The sequence below is a fragment of the Lontra canadensis genome, unplaced genomic scaffold (assembly GCF_010015895.1).
Source record: "Lontra canadensis isolate GAN:19392208 unplaced genomic scaffold, GSC_riverotter_1.0 scaffold76, whole genome shotgun sequence".
NCBI classification, from domain to species: Eukaryota; Metazoa; Chordata; class Mammalia; order Carnivora; family Mustelidae; genus Lontra; species Lontra canadensis.
In genome coordinates, this window is record NW_022631070.1 from 5,587,965 (window position 1) to 5,613,026 (window position 25,062).

At 47.4% G+C, this 25,062-nt stretch overlaps 1 protein-coding gene across 3 annotated transcripts in view; it reads left to right on the forward strand.

Annotated features, from left to right (window-relative positions):
- Positions 1-2,157: 2,157 nt before the first annotated feature.
- Positions 2,158-25,062, forward strand: part of IL2RA (interleukin 2 receptor subunit alpha) — a 44,739-nt gene continuing 21,834 nt past the window's right edge. For 2 of the 3 annotated variants that reach the window (XM_032881646.1, XM_032881649.1), the window contains exon 1: positions 2,158-2,477. In XM_032881646.1, the coding sequence (XP_032737537.1) occupies positions 2,414-2,477 (64 nt within the window). In that variant the 5' untranslated portion in view covers positions 2,158-2,413. The remainder of the gene's footprint in view (positions 2,478-25,062) is intronic. The other variant, XM_032881647.1, reaches the window with a different exon arrangement.

The following is a 25,062-nucleotide window of genomic DNA, read 5'->3' on the forward strand; positions in this document are numbered from 1 at the left end:
GAGCACATCATTGAGCATATAGTGGCTTCTAAAGACTATTTTCCTCTAAAGGAACCAGGGTCTTTGGATAAATGGCTGATTCCAGGGCTGGGAAAGAGAAAGTAAAAGATGAGCCCAGAAAATCTTTTTATGCCCCCAAAGCAAGAAGTACTCAAGAGGAATGACGAGGCACATCAAAAGGACACAGAAGCCAGCTTGAATGGGCCCCCAACTGACAAATGGAGACAATATGAGCACTGAAATGAATAGTAATAGATTATAACCTACTGCATAAAATAAAAAATCATGGGTCCACATAGATACAAATAAATGAATCAATAATGGATATTAAATCCTATCACAAAATATTTAATACAAAGAGGAAAACAGTGTCTCTAAAGCAGGGGTACCTGGAAGATACCATTTTATTTAACCAACGGACCAGAGTAAACATCATCAGTAATGGGATAAAAGGGTGTGAGGTAAGAACACAGCCCCACTTCCACATTATTCCTGCCAAAGACACAAAACTAAATCGAATCACCAGGAAACAGTCTATAAATCCAAACTAAAGGAGAATCTACAAAGTGACTTACCTGTCATCTTCCAATGAGTCAGGTCATGAAAACCAAGAAAAGACCAAGGACCTGCTAAAGGCACACAACAAAGAGATGCAAGAAATGGTTCTGAACTGGATCCTTTTGCTGGGAGGATGTCACCGAGACAACTAGAGAAACCTGAGTCCAAGGACAGATGGTAGTAATGCATCAACCCTGTTGCTGAACCGATGGTTGTACTGATGCTGGGGAATTTCTTCGTTGGTCAGAAATACTCACTGAAGTATTTGGGGCAAAGGAACGTCGCACCGGCAACAATTCTGACATAGTTTATTGGAAGGAGGTATTTGTATTGTACTTACAATTTTTCTGTAAGTTTGTTTCAAAATTATGCAGTGATAACTATGTCTAGTAAAATTCCATTAAATTGGAATGGGCAGACTCTGGAGAAAACAGGATTTGCTGCCCTCCCCTGCGTGCGGTTGAACGTGCTTCTAGCAGTGAGGGTAAGCCCGCTCTGGAATCTTAAAAAAATAATCTTGTCACACTTTGATAAGTATCCCAGAAAGAGATCAGTTGACTGTTTTTCTCTGCAAACTCTGGTACTCAGCTAGGAAACCACCCACAGTTCATCTGCAGAATTCCAAGGCTCTCTTCAGAGCTACTTGCTTTTCTGAGAGAATGTCAGAGGTGGAGACAATATATATTGGTACCATGAACTACTTTGGTTTGCCCAGACGGTCTTCTTTTTGCTTGCTTTTGAATACTTAAAAAACTGTATTTTATGATAACTAGATGATTGTTAATGGACATGAATTTCTGGACAGCAGAACACAGTCAACCATTTCATGAAAAGCAGAAGGTAACTCTGATAATTCAACAAGGAAGAAAGATTTAATTTTGGGGGAAAAAAGTCCAAAGTTTAAAACCAAAGCCCACTTTTTAAAGATTTCATTTATTTATTAGAGAGAGAGAGAAAGAAAGAGAGAAAGCAGGGGCAGGGGGAGAAGGAGAAGCAGACTGCCCACTGAGTAGGGAGCCCTGATGTGGGATTCCAGCATAAGACCCTGGGACCATGACCTGAGCTGAAGGTGGATACTTAACCGACTGATCCACCCGGGTTCCCCAAAAGCCAACTTCTAGTATGACCCTTTAAGAGAAAGACAAATCTAGAGGCAAAATACCTTGTAAAATGACAACTCACATTCAAAAACCTGGGCATCATGGTGAAATGATTATAGCCGCTACTTAATATAGATGTCGAGAGACAATTCATGAATTCTGAGTATGGGTCAGTCTGTTTCCTTTTCAATTACCTCAATATTGAAGACCCCGCCATGGTTCCCCGCCCCCCATCTCGTGTGGGACCTGCTGACTCCCCAGGGAGCCGCAAGTCTGGGGGAGGACCTCAATTTCACAGTGAGGTCAATTTATGAAATGTGAAAGGAGACCACTGCCAAGAAATGCTTGCTCACCCTCTTTCGGCGGCGGGGGAATCTCCCTTCCCTTCTCTGGGTGAAGCTGAAGAAAGGATTCATAAATGAAGTCCAATCCTTTTCACCCTCCCTCAGCCCACACCTCCCAGCAATTGAACTTGAAAAAAAACCTGGTTAAAACCACTTCCTATATTTGAGACTAGAGAGGGCTAGGCACAATTTCCTGACTGAACAAAGCAGCCTAATAAGAGCGACTCCAGACTGTCCTAGAGACTAGAGAGACCGCAGCAAGGATGACGGTCCGGACGGACTGATATCCTTTCATCTCCCATCCTCCCAGCATGATGCAAATAAGAGGCTTATAGGAAACTTGACCTTCTGCCAAGAAACACCTTCTCTCCACTGCCCTCAAGAAGGCAGCTGATCCCACGTGCCAGGACGATGGAGCCAAGCTTGCTGATGTGGGGAATCTCTACCTTCATCACAGTATCTGGCCACATGACAGGTAAGAGGTCATGGGGTGCCTTCAGAATCTGGGTAAGGCTAACGGATATTACCTCTTCCCAGCCACAGAATCAGGAGAGGGGAGTTACTTAAGTAGAAAATGCAAACAAAGGCGTTGAATCTTGGGGTCTATGCCTTGTCCATGACCCCCCCCAGGGCCCCATGTTATGCTTCCGTCATCCCCGATCTATAAACAGAGCTTGAAACTGGGGGATCTCCTGCCACTCAGTCTTTGTTATCTCTAGGGCGAATGGAGTGGCATGGTAACGGAATGTTAACAGGGCTACCAATGAGCAGGCTCCTCAAGAAATTTCCTCTTACTTTCCAATGGATTTGGTTTTTCACGGCACCAACCAGGTGTAAGATAACAAGAAAAATCTACTAGGAATCTCTCTAAGACCAAGGTAATATCCTGAGATGTCAGTAAGCAATATAGGAAATATTGGGGTAATTTTAAGTTTGGCTTCGAGGATGTATATGTTATTTTTAACTGCTTCAGGAAATAATATCGAGGATTTTCCTTACATATGCAACATTATAGAAATTTTAGAAAGCAGAAGTGTACTCACCTTAAGAACTCTAATTTTTCTTATGACTTTATGTGTATGTATGCGTGTATCCATATGTGTATATATATACACACACATATGCAAATTTTGGATTTCATTCATCCTTTCAAATGGGTTTTGTCAAAGATTTTTTTTTAACAAATCAGAAACCACTAACTTCTACCTCAAACCACCTTCCCTAATTGAGTGTGAATTTTCTAATAACTTCTTCCCTTGCTTACCCAAAAGGACAGATAAGATATCAAAGTCTACAATTTCATAGCCTTAATTTCTAGATGAATAATAATGCTAACCAGCCATAGAAGGGTGTGTTAAGAAGTGAAGTGTGTTGCGGCCTATAAGGTGCCTTTTTGCTTACTTGGTGAAGTAGCTAGGTTATGTTGAGCTGTGAGCTGACCCAGGGGTAGGAATTTCTTTATTGTGGAGTTGAAGAAGGCATGATTTCTGGAAGGTTTATGAGATGACTTCTGTTTCATTATGATCTTTGCAAAGTGGGAGGACAGTCCAAGCTAGAACAGAGAAGCCTTTACAACATATCTGGGAAACACATTTCCAGTAAACCTGTGTTATTGCTAGCCACTGGTGACTTATCTGGAGATATGAATGGTCTTGGTGGCCATGTGGCAAGTGGGAGTATTATGAGAAATCTTCCATTCACTCAGGTCTCCAAAAATCTATTTGGCACCTCTCAGTCCCCATCTCGACACCATAGGAAATATGAAAATGAATGAGACATAATCTCAATCCGTGAGAGACTTATAACCCAGCAAGGGAAGGAAAGGCATGGACATCAGAACAGTGCTAATGATTAGAAGGTGATGGAATCTATGTGAGCAGGACAAAGAGAGAAGCTGCATGACAGTAGCGTGCAAAAAGAGCCCTGAGAGACTAGTAAAGTTGCCCAAGTGGACATTCCAGATAGAAAGGCCCTATGACCAAAGACACATCAGAAGATGAGGGAACAGCAGGGGGTTTGTTGTGGCCCCCAACACTGGATGAGCATGTGGGGTTGGGGATCGAGTATGAAAACACAGGATGGGGTCAAATGGACTATCCAATGACTACTAGACAATAAAAATGACCGTGACCATTTATAGAGCGCCTTCCTTGTGCTAGACATGCAAGTCTCATTTTCATCCTCATAACCACTTCGCAGTGTGGATACCACAACCTCACTGAGTGAAGAACCCAAAACTCAGAAGTCACACAGACAGGGACAGAGTTGGTGTTCCAACCCAGGGCTCCCTGACTTACGATTTTCCCATTCATTGCGGACACGTCTGTGAGATGACCCTGGCATAGAGTGGAGGGAGATCAGGTGCACAGAGACAAGTTGCGAAGCCCCTAAAATAGTCCAGTCAAGAGGCTAATGAAGACTTGGTAGCCAAAGAGTGAAATGGGTTGAGTTTCTTGGATTAACATACAGTTTAGGAACCACCCCAGGATAAGAAAGAACCTCATCTCAGACCTTTTCCTCCAAGAGGGGGAACCCAGTCTTAAAATAAACAAGACTTTTTATTCCTCAGGGGGGAGAGGTCTCTAACGAAATCAAACAGACTGTCAACAGATGCAATTTCTAGCTGATTCATAAGGCAGATTTTCATTCTGAAAATTTCCAAAGCCGCCAGTTAAAATTGTGATGGGTTGCAGAGGATGTATTAGTCAACTTAGGTGTTTTTAGTCTCTGTATTACTGGGTCCTGGGATGTGGTTAAAAAGAGAATTCTCCTGATGTTACCAACATGGCACGTTAGCGAAGGCACCTTTCTCAGAATTGTGGAAATTCTGAAAGTTTACCTGTGCTTTCATCATCTTTCTTTCATTCTAGGAATTCTGTGATCAAATCTTTATCCCCTAAATTAAAAAAAGAAAAACCCAAAGTGTGGAAACCCATTAAGATGATATTTTTGTCTAATTATCCCTTCTTGTAAAGACTACTGCCCACACTGGAATTTCCCCTCTCAAGTTTGTCATTAAAACCCAAAATGCTTCACTCTCCACATCTAATCATTCCATTTCTTCAGATCCCAAAGTGTTGTTACCATGGTTGACTGCTCATGTTCAAGATACACCTTGGAGAGACAGGGCTTTGGTAAGCTTAGGGAATACCTCACAGATCAGTTGCTACTTTCTTAAAACAGCATGTCTTACATAGGCAGTGCTGTATGTCACCTGTACGTATGCTCCATTTTAGATTTGAGCCAAGCAAGGCACACAAAAAAGTGACTTCACCCATGGTCAGTTAGAGGGGCTAGGAAAGAACCCTTGTTGATTCCTACAACTCCAACACTTGGACCCACTCATCTCAAAGAGAAGTATCCTTAAATTTCTTTGGCTAAGTCTTGAGGATTCTGGATACTTCTCTGTTAGGTCTGGTGGAAGTCGTTGCTGTAATAGCTAGAATCACCCCTGAGTCAGGCTATTCCATAACACGGTAGCTGTTCAAGTGAATTTCCTTGTTTCCCGCCTTGCCCAGGGGTCAGGAGAAACTTCAAAAATTAAGAGTTCCTTTAGAAAGTGGGGTCTATCACCTCAGGTCAGTGGAGAGAAGAATTGGGAGAAAATCAAACCTTGAAAGTGAGCCAAGGCCCATCCTAACAAGCATTGTTGGAGGATGGAAGACAAGACATGTGAACAGCATGACTTTTGACAAACTGCCCCTCCCTCCCTAGGCCTCAGTTTCTCCCTCTAAAATGAGAAGGATGAAAGAGAAGATTTTGAGGCTCTTGTTGTTCTGTCAAAAATTCTGAAAAGGAACTAAAATAAGCTCTGCTTAAAAGGCATTTTCAAGTGAGGGTATTTTCAGACGAAAAAGTTTCCAGACTGAAGAGACACACACAAGGTCTGGGCTAAAGAGACATTTAAGTGGCAGAGTACCGAAGCCTGGCATGTCATGGCAGGTTATTTCCAACTCTTGAAAGGTACGCCACAGCGCTTAGCCATGACCCACTGCTTCTGTACATGCTGCAGTTGTAAGCGTCAAGACCAAAACACCACTGAGGGCTGGTGACACATTCCGCTGCTTGTTTGCTTCCTCAGGGAATCTTCGCCTTCAAACCATTTCCTTGTTCCTCACAGGAGCGGTCCTACACGAGTGGGAACCTGTTTCTCCTCTATTTATCCCTGGCCATTTCCTGTGAGAAAAGGATAGGTCCTCATTCAATGGACTGCTTCAAAAGTTGCAAGCCCTCTGTCCCTGAAAATGTTCCAGTAGAGCTGTCTGGCCACTTCTGGGGCCATCGAGGGGTGTAAGGAAGAGGGACAGGGTGGCCTTCTGGTCTCTTTCCAACCTTCCATGCTGGTTCTCCTCTGCCTCCTTCCCATATGTTTTACCTTCCCCTCTTAGAAAATGAAATTAAGGATATGTCATTTTCACATTTTGTAAAGCCAAGATCACAAACAAGTACAGGTTTTTGGCTCTAGGAGAGAAAGCACAATCCAGTCCACTGCCTGCGCCCTGCCCCAAACTCTGGACAGTGGTGAGAAACAGAAAAGCAATGGGCAAGGGGAAGTCTCTGAAAGGGTACAACGTGAACCATAGCTTTATTTGTGTTGGGCAAATTTCCAGTTGGCCAAACATTTGTAGTAAAAATTCCTCTGCTCCTTTCCTCTCCACAAAGGGCTCTCTTTCTCTGGAAGTAGTTGAGCAAAGCTCCAATCAGAGGTTGTCAAATAAGGTGGAGAGATTTCCCAAACCAGGCAGGAGGCTGAAGTGAGAGCCTCTGATCCCTTTGGATTTAGAATCTGTGACTTTCTCTTCAGGCTGACCATGTGTGCCACCCTGGCATCAGTCCATGGCCCACCCAGGGACCCTCCAAAGCTCCTGGGAGACTCTAAACTTCCTGAGATCTTCGTCTCTTGTTCAGCTCTTCCTCGGGGCAGGTATCACGTGAGGAAAGCTTAAGGACAGTTAAGTACCTTCTTCTTCTCTTGGCTTCCTAATAATTTCTTCAAGAATTTCTTCTTTGGTAGAGTCAGCCAATGCCCCAGGTAGCATCAAGGGAGGGAAAAAGCCCAGAGAACCTCATTGCATAAAGATCAACTCATTTGTCACTCCTCCACATAGAGCCTGAACATCTCAACAGGGAGAACATTGTGGTAGCAAGAATCCATCTGGCTTTTTTGGTTCTTAATCTTTTTTGAGGGGTGAGTCCTTGAGAAAACTTGATGAGATCTGTCTCCTTAGAAAAATATACGCACACACACAAAATCTGGAGTATAATTCTCTGGGTTGTAGTCTCCCTGTAAACCGCGGTCACCTGGCAAGATCTCCGAACTGATCTTCACCATCTCTACACTGGTAGTCATAAACAGAGAGAATGAGACACAGAAAGTTACCCTCCCTGGAAAGAAAGCTGTAGCTGGCTTGGCAAAGGCAACTTAAGAGGCATGGTTGTATGCAGGGAGGACAGCAAGAGAAGGGTGCCAATGACAAAACAAAAACACTAGGCAACCAGGGAAAGCAGAGAGCCAGGATTAGCATCCAGGCCTCTTAAATTCCAGTCCAATGTTCCTGCACATCTTCACATGGAGTCTCGGTGGTACACAAGCAGCCATCCACTGGTGGGTTAGGATCACCAAGATGAAAGAGTGTGGTCCTTGCCCTCAAGCTGCTCGTGGGGATGAAAGGTCTGCTGAGCAGTTCCTTCTAGAAGATGGCCAAAGGAGAACCAAGAGTGTCTGCCAATGAGTCAGTGCCCATCGCTGAACCCCCACCAGGCTTTCAAATAAGTCACCCATTTAGGGCAAACGATAATGTAGTCATCTCTAGGTATTTTAGGTATTTTCCCCCCTAAAATTACTCAGATAGTTTTTGGCTATTTGACTTGTTCTACAGTTCCTCCCAGATTTGCATCCATCGATAAGAGAATGCAAGTCTCACTGGGAAATGTATTTAGAGCAGAGGTTCCCAGTGTGTATCTGGAGTGCTTTAACAAAGGATATCCAAGCCCACCCAAGACCAGTTAAGACCAGTTAGGGTAGACTCTCTGGAGATGAGAACTGGACACAATATTTTTTTCCTAAGTTCCTTAAATGATTTAAGACCTAGTTAGGATTGAAATCCACAAAATGATGATTCCCGTGGTTGTCTGATTCCATTATTTCATTTCTATTCACTAAGATTAGGGGCCTTAATGCAGTACTTCCCAAAATTTAATATATTTACAAATCAGCATGGAATACTGTTATGTAGCAGATTCTGATTCAGGATCTCTGGGGTGGGGATTGAGATTCTGGTTTCAAACAGGCTCCCATATGAGGCCCATGTTGTTGGTGCATAGACCCCATTTTGAGTAGCAAGGCTACCATGTGAGAGAAGAAATAGACATTGTATCTACCAGCGTAGAACTTGCAACTAAAATGGGAAAACTGATTTGGGAAAGATACAAGATCAAATATTCCAGAGTAGTACAAGGCGAGGTCAACGCATGCCATTGCGATCCGAAGGGTGTGGGTAATCTACTTCTGGAGAGTCTGGGAAGTCTTCTCAGAGAACACGGTCCTAGGACATAATGACTCTGAATTTGTGCTTGTGACTCTCAGGACATGGGGTGGAGGACAGTACTTTCTAATGATTTTGCTAAGTTGTATACATGGATCAGGTACTGTAATGGACTTGAAAACTGAGGAGTTGATGAGCGCAGGGAAATAAAAGGCCCCTATTTCATGTATAAACCAAAGCTTCTGTGTACGTGCTGAGCAAAATGAGACTCAAGGTGCTGGTGGTTCTCTGATGAAAACATACCTTTGCTCAGACAAAAAGCACCTGAGTCCTCCCCTCACATTCATCCTCTAGGCGTCTACACATGTCAGCGGTGTCTGGTTGATTTCCTTCGCACGATGAATCACTGGCCCCGCATCAGCAGGACCATATGACCCCTGATAATGGTCAGAAAGTCCGGGTCTAATTTCCCTACATCCATATTTTGCCCCGACCTGGCTGCAGCTAACCGCATACCATGAGGCTAGATTCTAGAAGCTTCCCTCCCAACAACCCATCCCAATGCCCTCACGCACCCAATCCTTGGGGCTTTTGATCAACAACTCAACTCGGTGCCAGATATCCTGCAAACAGGAGGATCTCAGGCAGGAGAAAACTCTAAGGCACACAAGTGAGGGAGACGAGCTCACCGAGAAGGGAGAGGGGAGGAGGCATGTGCCGGTCAGAGCTCTGTGCCTTGAGGCAGGCCTGTCCCAGGGTGGAAGGCAGGAGGCTGATTGGTCAGATGTGCATTTTGGGGTTGTTTTCTCTCCAAGTTCCCCACCGGCCTCTTGCCGTACACCTTGAGAAAGTAGGCTGGTGGCTGGAGACCAGGAGCAGTTGAGTGATTTTCCCACAAGTAGAAGCAAGAGCAGCAGGTTTCTAAGGAATAAAAAGGAAGCTCTGAAGAGGCAGCTGGTCCCTTTCCCCGGAAGATCTGGGAGAATGGCCCCAGTAAGCCCGGCCGCCTACGGGTGGGCGGGGGAGAAACAGGAACAGGTGAGCGAGAAACTGTCAGCTGGGACCTGGGAAAGGAAGGCCAGGAAAGGCAAGCCGGCCTGGAACCCGCGTCCCGATGCCTGCTGCCTCCTGCAGGCTGATTGGTTTCCACCTAGTTCCGAGAATCTTTCAAGAGGAATCCTAACAGGAGCTGAGAGCCACGGCCCGCACGCACTCCTTCAGGAACTATGGGAATGCGGGGCGTCCGTTCAGGAAACGCTCACAGTCAGGAAGGCCTCCTTGTCATCCCCATTTTACAGCCGGCACACTGAGGCTCGCAGAGGCTAAGTAGGCTGCCCAGCGTAATACAACCAGGCAGAGCTGGGATGTGAGACTGCATTCTTCACTCTTCTTCTAAACTGCTGCTAAGGACATAAATTCATGGGCCGTATTGAGAAAGAAGTTTATTCTCACTCTGTGAAAAGTCAAAGGAAGTGTCTCTGAGCTACGGCTCACCGCTCCTGCAGTGCTGTCCCGGGTCCGTGTTCCCATAATGCAAACCCTCGGGCCACACGCCCGCCCCTGCCTCTAGTCAAGGGACCGAACCGACCTCTCCAGTCTCCTCGATTCCCTGGGGTCTTAAACTCTGACTGCTGTTGTTCCCCTCCCATGTTCTTTCCACCACCACCATCCCACCCCCCACCCCCAAGAACAGCTCGACTCGGTTTTGACTCGGCTTCAAAGAAAGCACTTCGGTGGAGCCCAGTCTGCCCCAGCCGCCCACAAAACAGAGGAAATTCTGAGCACCTTCAGGCATGAGTCAACCCCGCCAGGTTCAGGAATCTCTGCCCACAGCATCACCCACTCTTTTCTGTTTGGGCCCGAAATAGACACCTTCTTTAGAAGCTTTGCTGCTTTTGGTATTCTCAGCAGTTAAAAAAAAAAAAAAAAGGTGAGGATCAAGTGTATGTCCCCGAGGCGTGATAGTGGGAGTTTTCTCTGCTGTGGAGCTTCTCAGAGTTTAGCAAACATTGCCGCTAAGGGACAGGGGACGGACAGGTGGAAGAGGGAAGGGGTAGGGTGGCTGAGGACAGTCTTGTCTGTGGCAGGACTCCTGGTTATGAGTTCATTCCTTTGTATATCAATCAGCGAGTCGTTAGTTGAGCAACTACTAGGTGTCAGATACAGGGTCAGAGATGACGTGGTCGCCCGGTCCTGGGCTGTCGGGAACTCCTCACCCAGGAGGAGAGAAATATCTTGCAGAGATAATTACAACACACGGTAAGGTCTAAGATCTAAGTGTGAAGGAAGAGCAGATGGGACACACAGAGACGTTCCTTCGTCTTGCGAGCCCGGTCCTGAGCTGCCTCGCATTTACCCCAACATCTGGGACAGAAGGGAGCCCTGGGAGCACTGTGTTGTCGTTATTAATTACTGAAGTTATTAAAATCAAACACCACGGATGCCGAATTACAGTAATATTCGAATCATACGGACAGAGGGTTTGCCGAAGCGCTCTCTGTTGCTCAAGAAACTCCTTGATAGAGAAAATGGGAACATTTCGGGTGGGAGCACGGACATTCCTTGGAGAACAACCTGATGCTCCCATGGACCCCAAATGTTTGCAAAGCCACACGGAGAGAGACCGCACTGCCGAACCCCGCACCCCGACGGTGTGCGAGCAGGTCCCCAGCCCCAGACGTCCGGAAAGCAGGGGCCTCTCCAAGGAAGAGGGGAAGGGCCCCTCATCACTACTTAAAAGCAAAGCAACGGTGTTTGTTATTTTTTCTTTTCCTTTTTCTTTTTATTTTTTTTCATCTCAAAATGAAAGGAGCCCCGTGGAGCCCACTGGCCCATCTCCTCAGAGAAAGGTGGGTCTGTGACGATACCACGTACAGGGCGTAGGAATTACTGCTAACAGTGTGCGTGGGGGCCCGGAACTGAAGTGACGTCAGCTTCTTCCCGTCTGGGAGCCCGGTGAGTTTCCCGGGAGTTTTGGGGGCGCTGACTTTGCAGGAGGCCACGCACCTGACAGGTGTCCTGGCCACCACGGCTTCCCCGCCCACGAGGCCCTGAACCCAGCTGAGCAGCCCTGTGGTGTCTTGCTTCCGGCCCCTGCGGTAGCGACACCTCTCTTCAGAGCCTGATTTAAAATAAAAGGACCTTTCTAAAGAGAAAACCTCCTCATTTTAAGTGGAAAGCAAAACAAACAACTGTTAAAAAAAAAAAAAGAAGAAGAAGAAGAAGAAAAGAAAGAAAGAAAAGAAAAAGGAAAAGGAAAAAAAGCAAAAAAAAAAAAACAAACCAAAAGCCTTTGTCAAATGAAAGGCAGCTTCCTCAGACATCCTGCTGACACCCGGGGGCACAGAGACCGCAAAGGGTAAGCGTGTCAGCTTGCCTCACTCTTTTCGCCGGAGAGTTCACTTTGGGGCTTTCACTGACGGTCACCGCCTTCCACACGACAGCCTGGCAGGTTTCACTTTCCCACTCCCGAGGTCTCTGGCCTGAGCTGGTGATGGCTGCGTGCGACCGGGCTGGGCCAGGCCGCGATTCCGCACCCACCGTCCTGGGCACCCTCCCAGCAGCCCTGCCAGACAGGCGCCGTGATCGAACCCATTCCGCAGATGAGGACCCAGACGTGTTGAGGCAGAAACTCGCCTGACCGAGCTGGGCCCTCTGCTCCATCCGCAGGCAAAGGAAGCAAGCTGACGACAGGCGTCATCGAGTCCCGTCTTAGGCAAGCATTCAGGTCTCGTTTTAAGGCCGCTTTCATCCATCCCCAGATTTAGGCCCCGAAAGTAAGGTTCATGATGATGCCTTGACCCTGACCAAAGAGCCCGAATCCTTCCCGGCTGCCTCAGGGACGCGGCCCATTTCCTCTGCCTGGCATCCAAGATCCTTTCCACCTGGCACCATCCATCCCTCCATCCCCATGTCCTCTGCTCACAGGGCACCGCAGCCTCGTGCATCCGGTCAGCAGTTCTGTCCTGCAAACACCACTTCCTCGCCTGTGGTTTCAAAGCTCGGCCCCTAGGGGCACCTCCCCTCTTACTGGAATAATCTTCCACGGCTCATTGGCCGGCTTGGCATTCTTCCCGATTGCAAAGCATCTTGGGAGAGTAGACTAGGCTCATGACTTCGGGAGTCTACAGGCTTGAATTCAAAGACTTGCTTGGACTTGTGTGACTCTATCTCCCTTCACAAGCATGGGTGGGTGCTGTTCTCTGCAGGCACGAGCAAGGGGTGGGCATCTGACTGACACACTGGGCAAAGAAACAGCAGGGTGTCTGGGAGTACAGAGGAATGCCACAAAACCAGACAGTAGGGCGCAGAAAGCTTCCAAGAGAAAAACGTGGAGGGAGCCTGCAGGAGAAGCAGGAGTCAGGAAGATGGGAACTGAGCTGTAAGCCCAGCACGAGCGAGGCCAACGACCAAGGACACAGTGAGCTCTGAGAGCTGCATGGACTGGAGCCGACTGGAGAGTGTGGGCAGGCAGGGGCGGGGAAGATTTCTGAAGCTGGGCATGAGCTATGACACAGAGCCTTGCCAAGTACAGGGCTTTGGACTGCATCCCGCAAGGAACAGGATACTACAGGATGGTCTTAGGCAAGGAAAAGACACGATCTGGGCCTTCAACGGTCTGGGTAGGAGTTGATGGCAGGTTGGTTCTTTAAACCTCCATGGGCCTTAGTTGCTGTGGGTATAAAATGGGAATAACACGGATGCCTGGCTAACTCAGTCAAAGGAGTGAACAACTCTTGATCTTGGGGTTGTAAGTTCAAGCCCCACGTTGGGTGTAGAGATTCCTTTAAAAAATAAAATCCTGAATAAAATGAAATGGGAATATCACATCCCCGTCCTGGGTGAGTCCAAGGCTTGCAAGATAGCCTGCCTATAAAATAGCCAGGATATAGCAGGTGCTCAATAAACATGACTTGCCGGAGTTTCGAAGCCACACAGTCCCCACGGAGAGCTCACAATCTTCTCCAACTCGACACACATAGAACTGTCCCCCTGGGCCTGCTCTCTCTCCTCTATCTCCAGTTTCAGCGAAAGACACCCCCATCCTCCCCTGCCTAATTCCAGCCCTCACCACTTCTCCATGCTCCCTCTCATCCATCCCGCCAAGATGCCAGCCATAGCCTTCCCGCCACACAGGTCAGATGCTAGACGAGGGCAGCAGGAGGCCAGAGGCTCCAGGGGCCGCAGGAACAGGGTGCAGCCGAGACACGGAGGGAGGACATGCGGGGGGGTCATGAGCGCCCAGTCCCATCAGGCTGCCGGATCCAAACACTAGCTTTGCCATCAGCCGGCTGTGCGACTCTGGACAGGTCACAGAGCCGTGTACCTGACTCTAATAGTCTGTAACATGGAGACGGTAACTAACCTAATAATTAATTATTAAATGGTTTCATTTATAATTGTGTTAATTATACTATACTATATAATTATAATTATATAATTATATATAACATATATTACATATATAATTACATATATAATTATATATACAATTATAACTATATAATTATACTATACTCTTAATTACTTATTATATACTTATATATTTTGATTATATTTTAATTACAATAACATAAAATAATAGTGATGTTAATTATCACTAATACTGGTAATAGCCTACTTCCATAGCTGGCTGGAGAGATGAGAGAAGTCCACGGGTGTAAAGTGCCTTGGACAGTGTCCAGCATGCGGTCACTCTGAGACAATATATGCATCGTCTATGCAGGTGAGCAGATCCATAGAGAGGGTCTTCAAGTCCCCTCTGAGCCCTGACATTCTGCAGCTTACTAAATATTTGCCCTAGAGCAGAGTGCAAAGCAACAGCTCCTCAATGCTGTGCCGACTGAGCCGTCGGACCTCCCCACCGGGACAGCAAGCTCCCTAGCCGCCTCCTCTCTGTCCTGAGCTGGACTGAGGCATCGGTTCCAGGCAAGGAAGAAGGTCCATCCAGTTCATGCTTTAATTACCGTGTCCCTGATGAGTCCCACTTGTCACTTTGCAGCACAAAGCGATTTCCAGGGAATCAAGGTAACAGACTTTAAGTTCCCATGTCCTTGAAAATTGCAGGCACCGCGGGTTTGAGCTCCGTAGGAAGCCCGGCGGTCGTGCCCACGCCGACCACCGCCTGGGGCCACGCCCACTAGCGTTGAGGTCTCCGTTGCAACGAGTAGCATCTGCATCTCGAAAGGATCGAAAACTGTGGCTCTCTGTGTTAACGAGGAATTCAGGGAGGCTGCTGAGCCGACCCCTGACGGGGAGCTCTGAGGTCATGGAAGGCTGTGTCTCCTCCAGGGCTGGTCGAGCCCATAGACGAAACTCGACAGAAACCTCTCAGGGGAGTTTGCTTTTCCGAGGCCTGTTTCTCACGTACAGGCGAGGGCTCTCGGTACAACTCACTTGATAGTCTTAACCTCCTCCCCGTGCTGCGTGGTCCACCCCGTCATCCCTCCCGCCCTGAAACGTCCTGTGCTGCTTCTGTCTGTGAGGTAGCGCTTGTCAACATGCGGATTTGGGGAAACTTTCCGGCCGCTGCTTGTTTATACGAAACCGGACACAGGCAAGGCCCAGTGGGCGAGCAGATCAGGCCGTTGCCAAAGCACCAAGAACCCCGGGACCCACAGAGGCACTTGCCCTTCAGTTAGGTTGTGAGCTGCGTGTCCACGTGTAGATCGTCCTTCTCTGTGAAATGCATCGCGCCCGTGCCGGTCCATTCCCACCCTCTAACACACTCCACACACTGGGGTCCCTCTGTGCCTAGATCAGGGGCCAGCATGGGGGGTTAGGGTGAGGACTGGCCCCGGGGCTGCTGGACACCTCGGATCCAGGGCCATCCGGGTTTCCGACAGATTCTCTGTGCCCCACACAGTTAGGGCCTGTGACAGCACGGCTGGCCCTCGCCTGACACCCAGGCTGGGCTGTGGTTCGCGGGAAGCACGTTGTTCCCGAAGGCTCCCCGGGGTCCCGAGACTTTCTCCTTATTCCTTCTTTCCTATGTTTCCCTTCCGGGCTTGTTTCTCCCGGCATCATACTCAGCCTGTCTGGCGTTCTGTGAAGTCTCAGCGGAAACGCTTGCTTTCCAGTTGATAAATCTCGATTCTGTTTCACAGAAGAGTCCCTGGGGCAGACTCTGGGTGGGATTCACCGACAGACCGATGGACCGTATTTCTACTAAAAATATGATTCCATCCCAAGAAATAGTTTTCAAAGGTTTGAAGAAAAACTGCTTTTAGATTTCAAAGAACAAGAGTATATTGTTTTTCTTATCTGACGCGGCTTTAATTTTCATCAGGTTGACATTCTGTGGTAAGTGTGTGGTTAACGCTTTCATGTGCAGAAGCTTATTGAACTGAGAAGGCTCCCGGGGCACAAGAGAACCACCCCCTGCCCGTTTCATTCGTGGCATTTGAGATCCCCAGACAATGTCCCTGTTGACTCAGAGACAGCTGCTGGGAAGACTATTTCTGGTTCCCTGACTCCTTCCTCCCTTCCAGGGTAAACAGAAAGTAACTGGATTCCCACCCCACCCCCGCTTCTTTTTTTGGCCTTGGTAACAGTGTGCAGGAAGGTGCGAGCTGTCCTCCAAAGGGTCTCACCCCATAAGTCACTCATTTCTGGGTTGCGGGAACTGACCCTGTGGCTTGCCAGGTCCAGCCAGACATCAGAAATAGCGGATCTGGGGGCACCTGGGTGGCTCAGTGGGTTAAAGCCTCTGCCTTCAGTTCAGGTCATGATCTCAGGGTCCTCGGATGGAGCCCCGCATCGCATGGGGCTCTCTGCTCAGCAGGGAGCCTGCTTCCCCCCACCCCCCTGCCTGCCTCTCTGCCTACTTGTGATCTCTGTCAAATAAATAAAATCTTAAAAAAAAAAAATAGTGGATCTGATAACACACATGAGTCACAGACCATCAGTGCTCCTGACCGCGGGTGTGTTCATCTGCTCTGAGATATTTCCCCTCAGAGCACATGGCCGCCCCCCTTGGTCCCCCGGGGACCCTGCTCATTTTCTTTGATGGCACTCACTTCTTTTAACCCTGCGACCCTCGAGTTCCCAGCCCTGTGATGCTGAACTTTGCTCCTGCCACGTTCCCCTCTGCATTTATCCCTGCCCAGAGAAGATGGGTATTTGTTTGAATAAATACACAATATTGCCAATGCCAAGACGCCCACACATTTGTTCAGTGCCTCCTGCTGCCCACGTTCACGAAATAATTTAAATAAATAACAGGTGATGTGGGCAGCCAACAACCACCAGAAACAACCAGGACTATTCAGACTAAACGGTGGTGATGGGTTGGCAGTGAACAGGAAATGGACCCTGTTTTAACCTATTTGAAATCCATTATAAGGTCTGCATGTGAACCTAGGTGAGAAGAAGGAAAGTCACAGAGAATGATCATAAACAGTTCTTAGAAGATGAATTCAAAGAAACTCCATTTCCTCATTCTGACACAATCAAGGTTTAAGTAATTAACATTTTAAATATTTTTTTCCAGTTCACAAAGTAACCTGACATATTTTATCATCTGGTCCTGAAAACAACACTGCTGGAGGGGTAATAAGCAACAATGAGAATGTGAGGGACAAGTTACAGAGTTCAAGGGCCTTCACTCACACACACGTATGCGTTTCTGTTACTCACACCCTTGCAAATCACACGCAAGCAACACATTCAACACGTAGTCCCCTGAACACAATCGTCCCTCTGCCAGGTGAACCCGATATGCCCCTTAAACACGGTACAGTCAAGAGCGGCCTTCCTCCTTACCCGGTTCCCAGAGAGGGAGCAGTTCCTCACCAGGGCCCAGCACGTTAGGAGGCCCCGAAGACCAATGAGCATGGCGAAAGGCAGTGACATTGGAGCGACTAAGAAGCTCCTGCGGTCTTGTTTAGTTAGTGGTCCCGAGGAACCTGCCCCCTGCCGATGGATGGGCAGACTCCATCTCCAAACTTGAGCAGTGAAATACTGTAGTACGTCCCAACAACAACTCCACGCGTGTCCCGCAAACCCATTTTCTGGATCCTCCTGAGGTTCGGAATGTGGCAGAAGCAACGCTGGGAGCCACAGGGCTGGGAACTCGGGGGCACAGGGCTAAAGGCTTCTTGTCGAAATCAGAGGTTAATCACAGGGGCAGAGAACATACTAGAGCTCACCTCCAGGCCACTGACTCTGCTCCAGGTGCGACTGGTTCTGTAATTTAGGATGCTTGATTTGGCAACATTTGAAGGACACGTCGGAGGGCTGGGGAGATGGGAGGTAGAGCAGGGTAGTAAGATGCTGCTGCTATGACAGGTGAGCAGAGGGTGAAGGTCATGGACGTGAGAGGAGGCACGTACAGGAGGGACTGAGTCGGCAGAAATCGTGACTCTTGGGAACTGATCCCACAGGGGGGCAAGGAAGGGGTGGCATTTAAAGAGGGTGCTGGAGTGCCAAGCTTAGGTGACACAAGTGATGGGAATGGAAGGATCATGAAGATAAACAGGGACAAGAGGAGGAGCAGAGGACTGTCTGTGTTTGCTTTTGTGACTTGTAATTCTGAGATGATTGTGGAGTCACATGCAGTTGCGAGAGAGACCATAGAGAGATGCACTATAGCCTTCACACGCTTCCTTCGGTAACCACACCGTGACATCACAACCAGGAAACTGACATTGGTACAACCCATCAATCTGATTCAGATTTTGCCAAATTGACATGAAGGGTGTCCGTTGTATTTAGTTCTTGCAACTTTATCACATGTGACTGTCACCGCAGTTAAGACGTACAAGAGTTCCCATCACAAGCGTCTCTCCTTAGCTACTCTTTGTAGCCACAACCATCTGCCTCCTTCCCTCCTAATCCCTGGCACCGTACCGTTTCCATCAGTGTATTTTTGTCATTTTAAGAATGCTATGGGATGGAATTATACAAAATTAACTTTTGAAATTGAATTTTTTTTTCTCATTCAACACAATTCCCTTGAGATCCATCTTTCTGCATTTCTTAGCTGGCATTTTCCTGTAAAAGACAGCTTTCCCCCCTCCCCAGTCCCATCCCACACTCTTATGGTATCTCGATGGATTGTTATCTTTTAAAATAATTTCATCATTTTGTTACTTTCATCATGGGCCCTTTTGGATTTACCAGACCTACTATCATATAACCTACAAGTAAGGATAGTTTGTAGTTCCTTTACTTCCCATTGTTATGCCTTTGCATTCTCTTATCTGATTGCATTGGCTAAAACTTCAATGGCAATGTTAAGCAGAAGAAGAAATAGTACCTTGCCCTAGAAACAAAGATTTTTTTTAAAGATTTTATTTATTTATTTGACAGACAGAGATCACAAGTAGGCAGAGAGGCAGGCAGAGAGAGAGGGAGAGGGAAGCAGGCTCCCTGCTGAGCTGAGAGCCTGATACGGGACTCGATCCCAGGACCCTGAGATCATGACCCAAGCCGAAGGCAGTGGCTTAACCCACTGAGCCACCCAGGCGCCCCAGAAACAAAGATTTGAAGAGAGTTGAAGCACTGGAGGTGGAAAGGTAAAAGGGCCGTTATGTTGTTACGTAATGTATGTTACTTTTATGGCCCCACCAGAGCTCAGGGTTGGAGGCAGGAATCTGGATGAGGCAGCACAGCATCCTTGTTAAGAACGTGGGCTCTGAAGCCTGGCTGGGACTCCCAGCTCCTGCGTCCTCTAGCTTTGTGACCGCACTGGGCCACTACAGGCAGTTTATTGAAACCTTTCGGTGTCTCATCTGTAAAATGGCAGTAACAATTACAATATTTATTTCACAGTAGAATTGAATTAGTTAATATGTGTGAAGATCTTAGAACAGCTTTTTGAGCTTGGTAAGAATTCAGTAAGTCGGGGCGCTTCGGTGGCTCAGTGGGTTAAAGCCTCTGCCTTCGGCTCGGGTCATGATCTTGGGGTCCTGGGATCAAGCCCCACATTGGGCTCTCTGCTCGTCGGGGAGCCTGCTTCCCTTTCTGTCTCTGTCTGCCTCTCTGCCTGATTGTGATCTCTCGCTGTCAAATAAATAAATAAATAAAATCGTTAAAAAAAAAAATAATTCAGTAAGTGGCTAAGTCTTCTTTTATCATGTGGAAGCCGTCAGCACAGAGTTAAGACTTGAAGCGATGAGTCTCCTGAGAACAGAATGGCAAGAGCATTGGGAAACGCCTCTGCTGAACCCTTCTGGACACTTTTTGGGACTCTGACGAATGCTATCCTCCTCCTAACCCCAGTCTAAACATGCAAAGAACATCAGACAAATTCCAGTAGTGGGACATCCTCCAAAATACCCAACCAGGATTCCTCAGAGCTGTCGAGGTCATCAAAAACAAGGAAAGTGGGGAAACTGTCACGTAATCCTCATAGCCAAGAGCAGCTTGAGGGGATATGACAACTCAGTGAAATGTGGAATCCTGGATAGGATCCTGGAACAGGGAAAGAACAGTGGGGGAAAACAGAGGGAATCCGGGTAATGTATAAACTGTAGCTAATAACAAAGTGTCCATATTGGTTACTAGTCGTGACAAAGGTACCACACTAAGGTATCCATAATAGGAAAAGTTCGGGTCAGAGGATGTATAAAACAAGAGTGAAGTGAGCATTCAGGGAAAGAAAGCCAAAGAATGAGGAATCAGCGGGTCGTGGTGTCTTACGATACCGTGAGTGAAGTTTCCAGAAGGAAGGGCTAAAGGAACCAGATGCTCAACGAACGAACTTTGAGGCAAACGAGCATCACTGGGTTGTTGACTCATAGCTTTCTTGGTGTGTTCTGAGAAAAGAACATCATCCCAGTGCAAGCAGTAGGCACACTAAACAGTTCTGGAGTGAGTGGGGCAGGGACGATGTGGGAACCACGAATGCACGACTCCCGTGAGATAACAGGATTCCGAGGGAAGGACATGAAGAGTCATTCCTGGCGGGGCTGTAGGCACCTGGGATGCTTCCAGGCTCAGGAGGTGATGGTGAAACCGGGAATGGCAGAGAGGGGCGGCGGGTGGGGCGCAGCTCCAGAGGCAGCAGAGGGGACATGACCCGAGGCACGCCATGTGGGCTTGGCGAAACCAGGAACGTGTTCTACGTGGAGAGACAGAAGGAAGAGGCTATGCTGACTTAAAGGGGGTGTGATGGAGAAATGGGGAGAAAGACAGAGAAAGCTGAGGAAGTTCAGAGATGAGAGGACAAATAAAGAGTAAGTGAGAAAGGGCAATCGAGCAAACACTCGTGTGGAACAACTCTTCAGTGTCGCTAAGGTCGGGCGACGGTAGGACTGCAGAAGTATGGCCGAATCTTTTGATTTCTACTTCCCTCTTAACCTACGTTTCCTTATCTATGAGTGAGATGCCATTCTTTTCCAAGGGATGGTATGAAAACTCTTGGGTAAACTTAAAAAAAAATGTGTGCCTAAAGATAACATTATAATTTTCAAGCTAGTAAACCCCAACCCAAGGATCCCCAAATTCTCATAAACTTCACCCAACTATCAGAGCGAGCCTCTGGTTCCGGTATCTTTCTTCTAGCCTCCCACTGGAGGTAAATGACCTTAAGGCACTGTGAAGTTTGACCAGCGATCTGGGAGGAATGCTTCCCACTCCCTCTTCCAGAAAGACCATCACAGGGGATGAGGGGACAGAGTGAACATCAGTGGAACAGGAAGAGGACTCAGGTCTCTGACGCCCAGAGCTGACTTGCTTTCCCTCAACGTTCGGGGGTAGACACGAATAGGAAAGTAAACTCTCAACTCGAGATCCTCGTGCTCAATACCTGACATTTTAAAATGAGGACAAAAATTTCTCTTCTAGAAGATGGTCACATCTTAGCCTACCGACACTCATTTCTGTTGACTGCACCAGCCACTCTCCTTGCCCTGCTGGGTTCCTGCATGTCTTCAATCCCTTCTCTTCCATTCCCGACCTCCACAAATCCATGTCCAGTGCTACTGATCTTCCTGCCCCTCCAGCTACCTACACCCTCTGCTCCTTCCCATTCCCAGATTCCTCTTGGCTCCAACCCAGCCTATTGTAGTGATCTCCTAACTCCTTACTCAAACTGTGATCGGAACAGCAGCAGAAAACCCTGAAATGAGGATTCTAAGGCCCTGCCCCAGGCCTCCTGGATGAGTATTTGCATTTTAATAAAGACCCCCCGGGACTCAGATGCGCACAGAAGTTTGAGAAGCACTAGCCTAATTGGTCACCCTGTCTCCCACCTGTCTGCCCCACAGCTGCCCCCAGCTAACCGCATATTGTTATAGACCCATGAGGTCTACAAAAAGCCACATTTTTTTTTGAGAAGGTGGGGGACATAGAGGGAGAAGGAGAGGGAGAGAGAATCTTAAGCAGACTCCATGCCCAATGCAGAGCCTGATGTGGGGATCAATCTCATGACGTTGAGATTATGACCTAAGCTGACATCATGAGTCAGACACTTAACCAACAGAGCCATGCAGGCCTGCCACCATGGGCCCACTTGTTCTTCCCAAAGAATGGGTCCAAGCACAGTTATCACTTTCTATTTTGTGTTAGAATCCTATATCTGTCCTACCTTCTTTACTAAATTATAAAGATCGCCAAGGAAGGAACCACAGCTTAATTTTTTTAGTTATCCTCCAGGGTCATAAATACTCAGAAGCCATTCACCGGAGGGAAAGTCCACAAGGGACCAAAGTTAATTCACATTATTCATCATACACAGAATGTCATTATCAAACAAAACAAAAGGGAAAAGAGTCAATTATCAATATGCTCTGATAGTAGCTTATACTACATCTTTCTGGTACCTACTAATTTGTAATATTTATTTAATATCTGCTTTAATACAATATCTATCTAGAATATAAGTTCCATGAGAGAAAAGGCCCGCCTTCACCACTCACTCTAATCTCCAGGCCTCAGCAAGAGCTCAACATGTGGTGGGTGTCATGTATGGCCTATGACACCACATTATCCATCGTAGAGCAGACGAGTCCTATCGATAATGCCCTTTGAAGTTGGAAACAGAAATGCCCTGTGATCCAGCAAGGGCACTACTGGGTACTGACCCAAGGAATACAAAAATGCCACTGCAAAGGGACGCGCCCAGATAGTTACAGCAGCACCATCTACAACAGCCAAACCATGGAAGCTTCCCAAGCGCCCACCACTCGATGAGTGTGTAAAGAAGACATGGTGTGTACACGGAGCCGCAGAAATACTGAAATCTTGCCACTTGGAACATAGCTCGAGCCCTCCCGGATCTTATGGCAACTCCTCCTGCTGGTTCCTGCTATCCTGCCTCTTGAACACTTTGAGCCCTGCTCCTGCAGAGAAGCCAACAGTGTTGTCCTCTGGGTGCTCGTGGAGACTAGCGTCAATGAAAACCTTTTCTCTACAATTCTGTCCTCTTCCTTCTTGTTCCTTCCTGACACATTTCAGTTTGTTATTTGATAGCATTTTCTGAAAGTAAAAGTGAGGTGTTTTTTTTTTTTTTTAATGCAGAAATGAGGGCCTCAGTACTAGGCTTTCTCGTGATTCCTGTCCCACCACCTTGAGATGTGCGCTTTGGACAATTTGCTAAAGTCCTCTGAACCTCAGTCTCCTGCTCTGTGTAAGGTGGGGATGATAATATCTACCTTTCAGGGCTGTTGTGAGCTTTAAAGGTAAACTAAACAAAGAAGCAGCACACAGGCAAGGCTCAGATATCATATATATACTAAATATATATATACATATCTATATATATATCTATCTATCTCAAAATGGAAGATCTGAGCTCTCTGACTTCTTCAAAGATAATGATCTCAATTAAACCACAACATTTCGCAAACACTTCCCAGTGACCCAGATAGCTTAAACATAGCTCTACCCCTCAGCAAGAGAAAGCCTTCCACCGCTGGGTTGAAAGCACCCACATTCCTGAAGATTCTGATTGTACGTGATGGGAAAACACTAACCTAGGAATCAGGGGTCCTGCTCTCTTGCCAGGCTTGCCACAACCTGAAGAATAACACACAGCCTCAGTTTCCTTACCTACAAAATGTGTGGATGGACCTAAATAATCTCGGGGTCTCTCTCGGCTCTCAGATCCTAGGATCCTATTAAGAGGAAAATTTGACATGTCCTATGGTGTTTTATTGTGTACCAAACATGTACTTTCTATAAGGCCCAAACTGCTGGATGGGTTCGCCAAGGAAGTTGGAGACTATCTTTGACATTAGGTACAATTTGGGGGATTTTTCTTAGATCTGATGTAGGAAATGAATGACGTTAGGTCAAGAACCAGATTCTTTATCAGGTACACTGAGCTCTCGATGTACTTCTGTGTCCTTTGTGTAAGTTTAGTAAATCATGATCTAGAAGTTTCTGTGCTTAGTCCATTGTTCTGCTGGAGAAAACGAAGGCACAAATATGAAGCCATCTACTCAGTGCTGGCTGGGCTGTGGGTAAACATCACTTGACCTTGATTCGCCCACTGAGAAAAGAATCTTATCTCAGACTCTGTCCACATCCTTTTGAATCCCCTTTATTTTCCTTGTCTTTCATGTTGCTCACATTGGCCACAAGGGCCAGAAGGGTTCTCTTTCATTTTGAGCAACATCAGAGAAGAAAAACAAATCACCTAGCCCACAACCGTTTTTCACCCACCCACCTTTCCTCCTGCCGAGAGTAAGTTTTCACTGCATCTTCTTAGATACTGAGGAAGGCCCCTGGTCGTAAACAGGATCACCAGCTCCTGAGTCCTCTCCGGGTCCACCAGGGGCAGGTACGTGTCTCGGAAAGGGGCGGATGGAGAGGGGACACGTGACAGCCACCAGTACTATGTGGTTGCGGACCCCACAGCATCTTCGAGTGTGTCAGAAATCATCTTAGCCTTCGTGTTTGCCCTATTGAATCCAAATGCACATTTTAATAAGACCCCCCCCCCCACGGCGACTTGTATGCACAGTAACATTAGAGAACCACGCCCAAGGAGGACAGCAGCACAGTCCCACTGTTTGTACAGAATCCGCCTTAGATGGGACTCTCTCAGATCAAAGGATCGATGGCCAACCAAGTGTTAGTATTTCTGGTTCATTCGAGGGACCCAAAAATATCAGCAGAAGACTCATTTTAATTCTATTCCCCTTTCAAAAACAAAAGGGTGAAAGATAAAGGAGCAGATTGGGGGAGTGGAGCTGAGGGCATGTGGGGAAGCGAAATAACGGGGGGGGGGGGGCGGTCAGCATTCCGAATCCAAGCAGGAACCCCCAGTCTGCTCCCACCTTTCTCACTGTGTGATAGGGTCCCTGACAGGAAGAAAGTGCCTCGTTTCACCAAGTTTCTTATCTCTTATTTGAAACCTAAGCACTAGAAGCTGCACCGGTGTCCTCCTGGGAACAGGGGTGCATAGTTGATGGGAGGGCCTACTACTTGAGAGACCAGATGCCTGAGAGACAGAAAAGCTGGTCTGATCCTAATTCTGTCGCTGTGCAACTTTGGTTGTCATTCTTGTCCACGATGACCCGAGAACCACAAATGCCTACTCTTTCCCCGCCTGGCAGGGGCCATGGCGAGATGGGGAAGTTGAGCCTCCAGCAATGCGCTGGAGGGAAAACAAAACCCAAGATAACA